The sequence below is a fragment of the Helianthus annuus genome, chromosome 4 (assembly GCF_002127325.2).
Source record: "Helianthus annuus cultivar XRQ/B chromosome 4, HanXRQr2.0-SUNRISE, whole genome shotgun sequence".
In the NCBI taxonomy this organism is placed as follows: Eukaryota; Viridiplantae; Streptophyta; class Magnoliopsida; order Asterales; family Asteraceae; genus Helianthus; species Helianthus annuus.
In genome coordinates, this window is record NC_035436.2 from 12,030,645 (window position 1) to 12,044,169 (window position 13,525).

The following is a 13,525-nucleotide window of genomic DNA, read 5'->3' on the forward strand; positions in this document are numbered from 1 at the left end:
CTCATTCATCCACATAACTTCAAACCTACACTTTCATATATCTAACTCCATTTTCAACCTCTTTTCACTTTCATATAGTTTCATACAAATTAAAAAAAAACTATCAATAATTTCAATTGGATTTAAATCTCAACAGCATATACATATGCTGTGCAGAGGAAGAAGTTCAACAAGATGTCGAAAATCTGGATCGGTTCCGGTATACCTGAATGTCTATGATCTTACCTCCATGAACGGATGCGCGTATTGGCTCGGTCTCGGTGTTTATCATTCCGGCGTTCAAGGTTTGGTTGATCTAGATGTTGTTCTACTTGATTTGAACCATTTGATGAATTTATAAGCTCACAGATCTTAAAATGTTTAAGATCCATACATCCATAAGTTTACAGAATAATTTGTTAGTTATAGTTCACAAAGTTAAATATGCATTTGAAGAATGTATGAGCTCCATAGATCTATATATTAACAAAAGAATTTGATGATTATTATTGAAAATTATAGTTCACAAAGTTGAATACACATTTGATGAATGTGTGAGCTGAGCTCCATAGATTTATAGATTAACAGATGATTGTGATTATTTTTTGGAAATTATAATTCACAGATTTGAGTATGTATTTGATGAATGTATGAGCTCCATAGATCTGTAAATTAACATAAATATTTGATTATTTTTCGAAAATTATAGTTCAAATGAAATTGAATATGCATTCAATGAATCTATGAGCTTCATAGATCTATAAATTAACAGAAGAATTTGATTATTTCTGAAAATTATACATTATCAAAAGAATTTCGGCGGACCCACCCTTTGGACAAGGTGGGCGGCCGCACCCCTTGAAAAAAAAATAGTGTATATTTTAGGCAAAAAACTCGAACGCACCCTTGAAAATATGGTTGAACACCTCATCTATACGCCCAAGAAATAATTCTTGGGTCCGCCACTGATGAGCTTCATATATTTATAAATTAACAGAAGAATTTGATTAGTTTTTTGATGATTATAGTTCATGGAGTTGAGTATGCATTTGGAGCTCACGAAAAACCGACGACTGGAATCTATGAAGGAGAACCGAGGCAGTGCGAAGGATTCACGTTCAGAAAACAGATTTTGATCGGATGGACGGAGATGAGTCTGGCGGAGATCAGAGGATTCATGGAAGAACTCGCTCAAGACTATAAAGGAAATTCGTATAAACTAATCACCAGAAACTGCAATCATTTTTGTAACGATGCGTGTATCTGTCAAAAAATGGTATGAGAAAACAACAATCCAAACATTCAATCAATACTGAACAACAAAGAAGCGACAAAAACGGTGACAAAACTTTATTATTTACCCAAACCGAAAAACACCCCCCAAAACCCTAGATCTTACAAATAGTAAGATCTGTTAACAGAATACAGAACAATAAACATCTGATACAAACAATCAGATGTTCAGGAACAATGATCACCAGATCTATCAAAGATCTAACAACAACAACTACAATACAAAGGATACAAATAAATAACAGAGTAGAAAGAACTAATCTCCTGAAAGACTTGTAGAAACTCTGATGCACAGTGACTCCAAAACGATTCAGTAGCTTCAACCAAACTTGAAAGAGATCAACTCATCATATGGACTGATACGCATACAAAACCAGATGAAGGATAATGAAACCCTAGATTTAATATATAGAAGATAATGATTTCTGTAGTGAATTAATAACCGAATGAGAGAGAGAACTCTTATATATGGCTGCACTTGAAAGGTTACACAAAGAACCATAAGAATTGGAAGATGCCCATTTCAACCCCTGATACTACCACTTTACACCCTCCAAAATATCCAACACATCAAAAACTGTTGCAACAAACTAGCAATATGAAACAAATTAGTAACAAGAGGCCCAAAATATATGGCTGAACCCAATAGAATGAGAGCCCATAAACATATCATTTCAACATCCCCCCTTCATTCAATTGGGTCTAAACAAATCAAACATACCCAACATTCATATACTATACATGTTAATAATACCCATTTTGCAACCTGAATGACAGCCTGAAAATATCATTTACAACATTTTTAACATGCCCCCTTCATCCAGGTGGCAAACACGTCTAAAAATACCAAGTTCCTTTCATCAGTTAACACTCACTTTCTACGCAACCTGAACATCTATATGAACCTTTTCAAGTTCAATAATACTAGCAAAAAACCTTTTCACAGAATATGCATATTTATTTCAAAGTGAGAAGACCTCTCATGAAATTAGGATACATACAAATTGATATGATATTTTTACTAAGCTTTAACAGGTAAAACAAAGTTATCAGCAAGTTTTTATCAAAGAACTATATAACACAGAATACTAACTGATCCACCTGTAACAGTCATATTCACAACAACCTAGAGAAATAAACCAAGAAAATAGAAATTCAAGAAACAATATTCCAACTCAGATATACAAGGAATCCAGACAATTACAATACGAGACAAGAGATCCTTTGAAGAAAACACAAACACTAACAACAAATCAAAGAATTCTCTATAAAAAACAGTCAACAAGACAGAGAAACAGTTCTAACTAAGAACACTAGACAACAATGATAGCCTACACAAACTCTGGCAAAATGCACAGTCACATGCTTTTATAACCAACAAAAAAAAATATCTCTTACATAAAAGAAATATACAAGGCTAACATCACATACATACAAGTAACAAGACTGAGAATATCAAGACATACACAAGACTATAAGACACAGCCATACAAATCCTGATTAATCACAAAGTTATACAATTTGCAACCAGAACAATATTTCTCACAAGAGAAAACATACAAGGCTGTCACATATACAAAATAATCTTGTCAAAACTTTGGTTAAACATGAACCACACAGCTCAACTAACCATACAAACAAAACTATAGACAAGCAGACATAGTGACTGCAAACCAAAGACATTTTAACAACATTCAAGACAAAGATTCTCAACATATAGACCTCAAGCAAGGCAGACATAGACATCAAGAACAATCTTGATAGATCAACAGATTAAAGAACACTCAAACCACAAGGTTCGACTAATCATACCACACTAAAACAATAAGACATACGGACAATATTCAGAAAACACTACAACGGTCCAAACAACAGAGTTGAATCACACGATTCAGAACAAAGAAAACATCTACACCATTACGATTGAATCACAAGACCCAACAACAAACCTGATTTAACTGAGGATCACATGATCCAAATCAAACACATACACATAACAGCCAAAACCAACTCTTTAGAAATAATGTCACATGACTTTACAATAAAAAAACATCTCACACACGAGAAAAGATACAAGGCTGTAAAAACATTCAAGATCATGAAGACACGGTCAAACAAACCATCCTGATGCAGTTTTAAAGAACTAAGAACCATCAAAAAACAGTTATAGTCGGAAAAACATTTTACCATTGTTCAAGACAAGATGAATTGCATAACCCAAGACAGAGGTTAGAGAACAATATTAAAATCTTGAGATTATCACAACTAGCAACTTTAATCAAGAACAAAGCTCAGTATACATAGAACACATAACTAAGCTCATAATATCCGGTATAACCTTGAACAAACCAACAACATTTCCAGGTTTAAACTTAATGAAAGTAGAAGACCATATAACAACAGAAATAGAATTTTTCATGAGAAACAACCTATTAAACATGACTGAAAATACTGAACCATACAATGAACATACAATATTCTATTATCAAGACATATAGATACAAGGTTCACTAAAAACAAGAAAACACGTACAAATTTATTGAATATTCCAAAAAAAATTGAAGTTTGAACCACACATAACATATGCTAATCTTATTTAGCATACCCAAAAAAAAAACAATTCAAACAAACCTGACTTCAGAACAACATAATCAATAGACAGGATCCTAGTTACACACTTGTTCCTTAAAAAACACTTTATCTTACCAAGACAATGAAGTTCATTTGTATAAATCATACTACATCTTGTGGAAAATGTAGACAACACCATATATGAACCAGATCAAGCATATTACAGTCAGACACATCTGAAAAACATAAAATCACACTACTTTCATGACAAAGACAAGACTTGTAAACATGAGTATCAACCAACAATAACCAACTTTAACTAGAAGCAGCAATAAACTCTCACAAGACAACCCTACTGATTACTGCACGATAACCTATACAAAATCTACAAGAATCAAGCAAATCCAAGAAACAGTAGATACTCCCGGGAACAAACAATACGAATCTCTAACATGATACAGAGCAACTCTACTCAAAATAAACAGAATTCTAACTAAAAAAAAATCCAAGTCTATGATGAGTACAGAGAAGCAACAAGTTATAGAGAGAAACAAGATTCAAGAACCAAGATCAATAACAACAAGAAGTACACACTTCTATACCAAACAACAATTACAGCCTAAACAAATAATAACATACAAAAAAACAAGTGACTTAATATCCCACAAACACGGCCATAATAACAAACAAGAAACTATCTTGAACCAATACAATGAACCACATGATTCAACTATCAGAGACAAACTTATAGACTAGACAACGTATGACAGAGTTAGGAACCAATTTTTTTACTTAGACAACAGCCTCTATCATGAAAATCAAGCGACCAATCATGCAAAAAAAACACAGCTCTTATAACACAATTTTAAGACCCTAGATGACCATTAAATTTAAAAATAAAACTCTGTTATAAACCTTTTATGATATTAAAACAAAGTTCCATTCAGCAATTTCAATAGTCATATAATGAAAGAATTTTAAACAACCTCTTTACCACAAACCACACAAACAGAGGGAACACTCACACACAACCCATATGACAAACACCTTTTTACAAATATTAACATGTAAAAAACTGTAAAACTAAGACAAGAAATAAAGACAGCCAAGAAACAAAAAAACCTCTAACAGACAATAATCAACTAGATGTAAAAAAAAACTAAGGCGAAGCTGTATCAGTTTCCAGATTCCAGGTTCGTCACTTATAGTGCCTGGACAGGTCTTAATACAGGAGCCAAAACCTAAGACACATAACAAAAAAAAAAAAAAAAACCACAAGAAACACAGAATAGTTATATAATCAACTATAACCAACAAATAATAATGCGAGTCCTCACTACCCCGACTTCAACTAATCAACAACAGGAACAAAAGGAGAGGGTAGGAACGATCTTACAGTGGGTGCTTATAACTTCCTTCAAAAGAATCTGAGTATGTAATCTTCTAGGATTACAATATCACAGATCAGCAAGAAATATACCAACCTCTGGTCAGTTTGACCTATAATCAACAAGCGATTATAAAGACCAACGCAGAGTCTTCACAGCACTTTTAACCGCAACAAACCTTCAGCCGCACATCAAACCCTTGATCTAGGGTTACAACTTCAGTATCACACGTACAATAACCCAACCGGTTTCTAAGAACATAAATCCTAACTCCAAACAAAAGATCAGATTAGCTACAGTCAATAATCAAATAGATCTAATCAAATCCAATCTGCACACTTCAAGCAAAGGATCAAAACAGAACAACACTTATTAAAAAAATAGATTCAGACCCAAAACACGAGAACACAAAATACATGACCCTAATCCGTAGCACTTAAATCTCTTAAACTTAAAGACCAATAACGAGAAACTATCCTATATACTCAAAACCTTGACAATCAACACTTAAGATCAACAGATCTATGAACCAAATACAAAGAAAAAAAACTCTCACAACTCTAGCTGCAGATTAACAACACAATAACTGCCGTAATCATTAAAAAGAAAAGTATCATGCAAGAGCTCACAATGAACACAAAAAAAAAACTGTCAAGAAATAGAGAATAAGCAACCAAGGGATTCAGATCTACAAACCAAAAAAAAATCGTCAAAAAATTATAGCGGAAGAACACCAGAATCAATATCGACCATAGATCGGAGCCTAGGCTCTGATACCATGTCAAAAAATGGTATGAGAAAACAACAATCCAAACATTCAATCAATACTGAACAACAAAGAAGCGACAAAAACGGTGACAAAACTTTATTATTTACCCAAACCGAAAAACACCCCCCAAAACCCTAGATCTTACAAATAGTAAGATCTGTTAACAGAATACAGAACAATAAACATCTGATACAAACAATCAGATGTTCAGGAACAATGATCACCAGATCTATCAAAGATCTAACAACAACAACTACAATACAAAGGATACAAATAAATAACAGAGTAGAAAGAACTAATCTCCTGAAAGACTTGTAGAAACTCTGATGCACAGTGACTCCAAAACGATTCAGTAGCTTCAACCAAACTTGAAAGAGATCAACTCATCATATGGACTGATACGCATACAAAACCAGATGAAGGATAATGAAACCCTAGATTTAATATATAGAAGATAATGATTTCTGTAGTGAATTAATAACCGAATGAGAGAGAGAACTCTTATATATGGCTGCACTTGAAAGGTTACACAAAGAACCATAAGAATTGGAAGATGCCCATTTCAACCCCTGATACTACCACTTTACACCCTCCAAAATATCCAACACATCAAAAACTGTTGCAACAAACTAGCAATATGAAACAAATTAGTAACAAGAGGCCCAAAATATATGGCTGAACCCAATAGAATGAGAGCCCATAAACATATCATTTCAACAGTATCAGACTCACCGGAAATCCTATACCGAGTTGGATTAATCGTCTCGCGAGAATCGGTAAGTCACCAATTTGTTTTTTATTAGTTTCGGAGTTTTAATACTTTTTTTTAGAAAATAGTGGAGTTAGCGTTAATAATTTGGTTTTTCAGTGATTTTTTTAATATATTTTGGTTTATGCGGAGTCTATTTTTTCCACAGACTCCACATAAACCAAACGAGTTTCAGTAATCATGCACATACCAAATTATCAGATTTGCTAAACACACCATTTCTTTATAAAAATGTTAATTAGAAAATTTAAAATTACGGCTGATAAGATTCCTAACATTTTACTGGCGTTTATTAGGTTTATTGTGCAATTGCTTAATTCCAGCGAGTATAAGTTCGTGTAAAGTTGGAAAAGGAAGTAATAAGACGTGTGATGAATATGAAATGAAGGAGAAACTGATGAGGCGTTCGAGTAGTGTAACTTCATCTTCGAATTCTTCATCATCGTCGGAGAAGTCAACGTTGGAGTCAACTCCGGTTTATCTGACTAGAAGCTTTGGAACCAGAAGTTTTGTTCCTCCGTCTTCACCTTTTCTTCAATATTCTTCTTCATCTTAAACGTATCAAATTAGGGAATGACATTTGTTCATATAAAAATAAAAAAGGAAAAAACTAATAAATTTGTTGTAACAAGAATGGGAGAACTAGAATAACAATCATTAAACCTGACATTAAGATGAGCTATCGCATTTTATTAAATTGGTATTTAGGTTGTAAAATATGATTCATAGGTGTAATTTAACTAAAAACCATACTTTTCAAAAATTGATCTTATTTTAAATAAACCTTTCACATGAACTCATCCACCGTTTTCTTCTTTATCGTATACACTTATTTTATCATATTTTCTGTTTCTATAAACTCACAATAATTTGATAGATGATGAATATTTTCCGTTTTTATACATTCACAAGAATTTGATACATGATGAATAGTAGTTTTTAAATTTTTATATATAAATAGTTACTATAGCAACTTTTTAAAATTTAAGTTTGGGGAAAAGAAATAGGAGATTAGATGTAGTGTGTTTTTAGAAAAAAAAAAAATTAAAACTTAAAGAGGGGAAAGATTCGATGGATGAAATGTGAATATTCTACAATTATGAATATATGAGATATGGTGTTTCAATGAGTCGAGTTTGAGTCAATGTAAACTTGCTCGTGTAGCATAGAATGCATGCTTAACTTGGTAAAGTTGAACTTAATTTTGAAATTTATAACCCATATAAATAGTTGACATTAATATTATGAGTTTTACATCAATTTAAACTCGAAGTGTTGCTCATCTGACTCGTATTAAATCTTTTTATAACTTTTGTATCTAAATAAAATATGTATCTTTCTATTTAACTTCAAAAATGACCGAGCCAAGCCAAATCAACTCTTTTGACTTCGATTATGAGCCAAAACTTCTATGGCTCGACTCGCTCGCTAAACAAATAAAAGTGAAATGATAGATAAGTTTTATAGTGATGTACATAAAGTAATTGTAGTTTTATGTTATTGTGTTTTACGTATTAAGATAATGTATATGGAGTAATAGAGGTCATCAAGTATTCAACTTTTCAATTACCACCACAAATGACAATTAAAGAAAATGTATATCTAAATTCTAATAAAAGATTTTAATTAATGTCACATCGTAGTCTCTCTTTTAATATAGTAACTTTTATATTAAATAATAATAAAAAGTTATATCTTTATGTAACTCGCATATTGTACGGGTTAAATAAATGTAATTTTATATATCAGATAATAAAAAAAGTTATATCTTTAAAAACCATGTGTATTACACGGATTAAATAAATGTAATTTTGTATACTAAATATTAAAAACGTCGTATCTTTTAAAAACCCGTGTATAATCTGCTTGAATAAATCTACCAAATGAGAAAAAAATTACACTCTTAAAAACCCTGTATATTACATGTGTTGAATAGATCTAAAAAACAGTTATATCTTTAAAACCATGTGTATTACACAGATTAAATAAATGTAATTTTGTATATTAAATACTAAAAACGTCGTATCTTTAAAAAACCCTTGGTATAGTCGGGTTGGAAAATCTACCAAATAATAAAAAAAATTATATCCTTAAAAACTCCGTGTATTACACGTGTTGAATAAATCTAATTTTACATAACAAATGATAAAAAGTTATATTTTTAAAAACTTCGTGTATTACACGGGTTATACAAATGTAACTTTGTATAGTAAATAATAAAAGTTAAATTTTTAAAAACCTCGCATTTTACACAAGTTGAATAAGTATAATTTTGTATACCAAATAATAAAAATGTTATATTAAAACCTATAAATTAGCAACAATATTGAGCTTAGATGAGTTGTACCCATAGCTTTGGGTGTTTTTCAAAAAAAATTTGGATATGTGATTCTGCTTCACAAACGTGCCAAACACTGCATATCTCTCCTTCTTCCCCAAAACACCACATCATCTTTTCTTCCTCTGGCCCTTTCTATTCTCTCTGTCAACACGCTAAAGAAACGTCCATCGTTGCCGACGAACACGACGAGGAATCAAAGCGACACCGTTTTCTTCTCCGGCTAGACCATTATTATACCATATGACGCCAGCGGTGGCTAGGGTTTCACCAGAAAACACCACGGGTCGCTGTTGTGCCACCGAAAGTTGCTCTAAACCCCAATTGCATTCTATTCACCACCGCTAACCTGATTTGGTCTTTTTTGTTGTATAGTTTACCAATACTCAAATCTGAATGCACTTACAGGTTCGTAGGCTAAAGATATCGTTTTTTTTTTCAAATTTTGTTCGTGGATCTGATATGTTATTTGATATTTTAACGTTTTTGTTCTTCAATCTGGAGAGGATATACATGTTTTGTTTGTTTGTTTTAGTTGGTAAGTCAATTAATCAAAAAGATTGGGCGTTTTTAACTAGATTTTGTGATATATGAAGTGGTATCAGTGTGCTTGGCCCTTACATTTGAATCATACAGTTAATTTTATATTATGGTGTCGAATTGTTGATTATAGGAGGACATCGTTACAGAGTAGGCGGCTGAGCCGAAAGTTAGGGTTCCGACGCGGTGGTTCTTGGGCGGCGACATCGCCGCGGTGGTGAAGATAACAGGCTACACAACCGTAGCATTCAAGGGTAGACCAGCTTCACCCGCCTTTCGCAAATTTTATTAACGTACTTTCGAACCTCAGATGACGAAGAAAAGTTGCCCTTATTCTTGGAGGAAGGTATGCTACATAAATCTTTTTGGTTGCAGCTTGCTTTTCGTTCATATGAATCATGGGTGTTTAGATCTGTATACACTTGCAATTTGTCATTAAATATATTATTTGTCCTTCGTTTTGTTACTAAGTCTAAATGCTAGGTTTGGGACGAAGGTCCACAGCCGCCACCTGTCTTTGATACTAATTTGATAGTCCATAATATGCATGCATCTGACCATCAGGCTGTCATATATATTCGACCAACTTATTGTAACCATTTATTAATCCAAATCACTTAAGCCAACCACCCTCCGTGTTTTGCTTTTTTGTTAGCGAGGCTGATTATAGTGGTCTGGAGACCTAGCCGCCACCTCCGGCGACGGCGGATTGGATTCTGATGATGATTCCGGTGACGACAGAAGGCTCCTCCGGCGATGCTTGATTTCTGACTCGGCAACTACGAGCCGGTTCGAGGTAAGATCCTTTTGTTTCGTTTTCGGGTGAATACGAGAACATTCAGATTGAGAAATCTGGTAAGGAAAATTTGAACGATATAACTTTTGGTGATTTTAGGGATTTGTGACTGATGATCAATTTGTCGAAGCTACTGTATGGAGCAAATCGCTTCTTCCTTCAACAGGTACGTTATAACACAAAACCGTCACCAGTTATTGCAATATTAATGTCCATGAAAGGGTTAGTGAAAAAACTATTCTATCATTGATGCATTTAGTCTTAGAAAGTTTATAAGTGGCCTTATTATGTTAACTGTCAAACGAGTTGATACTTCATGTACAAATAAAAGGTTAAAACAGAGACTCATGTGTGTAAGTGTAATTATTATATACACAGTTAGGTTTTTTGTTGGCCGCAAATATGTAAGCCATGTGTGTAAACCCACAAATACGTAAGCCATGTGTGTAAACCCATTTTTTGTGAATTTATTAGCTAACATTAGTGTTGTACTTAAATAAGTTAATCAAGAATGCGGAACAGTGGCTGGAAAACACATGGCAGCAGACATGGTGATTTGTTTATATGATAAAGTTGTTGTTAATATATATAACCATAAAACTTACCTTCGTAAACTGTTTAGTCTATTTTCACATTCAATTCCCTTATGTTTCTAAATTTCTTTTAATAACAGGTGTGCTTCAACTAGGGTTCACATCAGGAACATACATTAATCCAACTCTATTGCTACCAAGTACAAAATGTCCATTTGGTGATCATATGCAGGACAAGAGGAGAAGGTATTTTGAGTTTTATGACCACATTCTCCCTATACCATTTTAGTATATTACTTCAATGATTAAGCTATTGTCCATAGTTATTAAAGGCACGAGGTGCACTCAGGGCGATTTGTTGGGCCCGGGGCTTTGTTTGCGGCTAGGCGCCCCTGGGCGCTCGCTTTAATAACTATGACTTGAAGCATAGTTATTAAAGGCATGAGGCGCGCTCAGGGCGATTTGTTGGGCCCGGGGTTTTATTTGCGCCTAGGCGCGTCGCTTTAATAACTATGCTATTGTCAACTATTCCCATTGAAATTTATATATTAACATAATTTCCTTATTTTTGAGGGGGTGTATAGAATCGCCAATTGTACCCATTTTAGATTTTGACCTATTTACTTTGTTTTCAGAGTATTATTGCAATACTATTGTTTTTGTAGTCATAACATGGACCGAAAACTATGTATGGGTTAACCCGAACCGACCCTGCAATTTTCAACTCTGCACATAACAATAAATTTTTTCAACCCAGAACCCATTTTCATCTGTTCCCAACCCGCCCAATCCAATCGTCTTACTACTCTAATAAACTTTTTATATTTTTACCTCTATGTACAATTATTTGTTTTGACTTTTTGGTAGTGGTTCTATAACTAGCGAGTTTGAGGCTGCAAAAAAATGAGCTGAAACTCAAGACACCATTCTGTGATTAATTACTTGAACCTTAAATTATACCATGTTATGTTTTTTTAGGTGGCATAAGCAGAGTCTTGAAAGGATTACTAATAACACATGATCACGAAACAAGTAGTGATGTTTTGTTCATGTCTTTATTTTAATTCAGCCGCTCCACTAGACATTCATGATCAAGAAGAAGCTCGCGAAGGAGAACAAGCCCATTGCTCTCGCTAGATTCGTATGTCAACCGACAATACCATCCGGTGAAATTTGTTTTGTAACAGTCTTGATTTTAAAGAAAGATACCATCTTTATTAACAGCTAACGAGTTGTTTACTTTAACTCAGGTACGGTACAAAGCGCAGAACCAGGCTTGGGTTCTAAGGTGTTCTCTATGATGTCTTGATTTTTGCGAAAGGCTATGAATTTGATGATGAATCTGTTCAATCACATGTTTTCCATGTACCTTAAATTATGGTAGGCTATTTAATGTTTTTATTTGATCTGATGTCTTCAGTTATAGCTTCTTATACTAATTGTGTTATGTACACTGCTTATTTAGTAGTAGCTTGCTTAGGTAAACCAAGGTGCAGCATAGGCCCCTTGAACGCACACAAGGTGAGCTGCTTGCGGGTGAGGAGAGACGAGCACCTCATCTCATTTGGGCGCAATAAAACATGTGAGGCGAGCAGCCAAAAAAACTAGACACAGTTATTGAAAGCTTATTTAGTCCTAAACATTCACATGACGGTGTAAGTTGTTAATCATGATGGCCCGCGCGGCAACGCCCGCGGGGGCTCCATCTAGTTTTTAATAAATTAGGATAACATTTAGTATTAATTTATTATTTATATATTTAATATAAGATAAGTAGGAAAGAGATATTTGTTTTAAAAATATATTAAATTAACAATTTAGATTTGATGATAATATTTAATTAAAGTATGATAAGATTTAATATTAATTTATTATTTATTTATTTAGTTAATATAAAATAAATATATATTTGAGGATGCCTTCAATGAATGACACGTGTCAAAAAGTTGGTTTCTTTTATTATAGTAGACTAGCGGTAAGACCCGTGTGCAAACACGAGTCGTTTCTTAGAAAACCATGCATAGCTCATATTGACAGAGAGTAAAAAACTAATTACTGCAGACTTACATAATTGATATAAATTAATGATCAATAGGTTTATTCAACAACAATTCCATTATGTTGATAGCAAACTACTGTTGTCTATTAACTGTTAAAAACTTCTATTGCTTTCCAACAGACTTTCCTAAAAAATGTTATCCATTATCACCAACAGAGCTTGCCAGATAGATAGATAATAAACAGATATGCATGTTAGTTAACCTATGTTAAAAAGGTCAGTCAACAGAAATTACAAAGGTTAGTAAACAGATGTTAAGAGAATAATGTTATTAACAAAGAATTTAGTACTCTCATTAAAAATGAGAGCTGCAAACACGAGTCGTTTCTTAGACAAGCATGCATAACACATATTAATAGAACATGTAGATACGTGCATAGATATTGTACCAAAACGTATTATCTATTATAGCTAAAAGACAACTATAAACATAGATTATCGGTTAATATATCAATCACATACAATTTATCTGTTTACCCAAAAAGACAAT

General features: G+C 33.3%; 1 protein-coding gene and 2 long non-coding RNA genes across 3 annotated transcripts; 2 read left to right on the top strand and 1 right to left on the bottom strand.

Annotated features, from left to right (window-relative positions):
* The first annotated feature begins 3 nt into the window (after positions 1 to 3).
* On the top strand, positions 4 to 7,439 carry LOC110935780 (deSI-like protein At4g17486). The gene is made up of 4 exons (XM_022178131.2): positions 4 to 284; positions 1,008 to 1,238; positions 6,720 to 6,776; positions 7,066 to 7,439. Exons 1-4 carry the CDS (start codon positions 146 to 148, stop codon positions 7,323 to 7,325), a joined length of 687 nt encoding a protein of 228 aa, XP_022033823.1. The 5' UTR covers positions 4 to 145; the 3' UTR covers positions 7,326 to 7,439.
* LOC118491715 lies at positions 1,306 to 6,713 on the bottom strand. The gene is made up of 2 exons (XR_004892081.1): positions 5,410 to 6,713; positions 1,306 to 3,221 (listed from the first exon to the last, which is right to left on the bottom strand). It is a non-coding gene; the product is annotated as an uncharacterized LOC118491715 (long non-coding RNA).
* Positions 7,440 to 9,202: 1,763 nt separating the features above from the next.
* LOC110934388 lies at positions 9,203 to 12,380 on the top strand. The gene is made up of 7 exons (XR_002588291.2): positions 9,203 to 9,515; positions 9,781 to 9,993; positions 10,303 to 10,443; positions 10,543 to 10,609; positions 11,117 to 11,222; positions 12,046 to 12,142; positions 12,227 to 12,380. It is a non-coding gene; the product is annotated as an uncharacterized LOC110934388 (long non-coding RNA).
* The last annotated feature ends 1,145 nt before the right edge of the window (positions 12,381 to 13,525 follow it).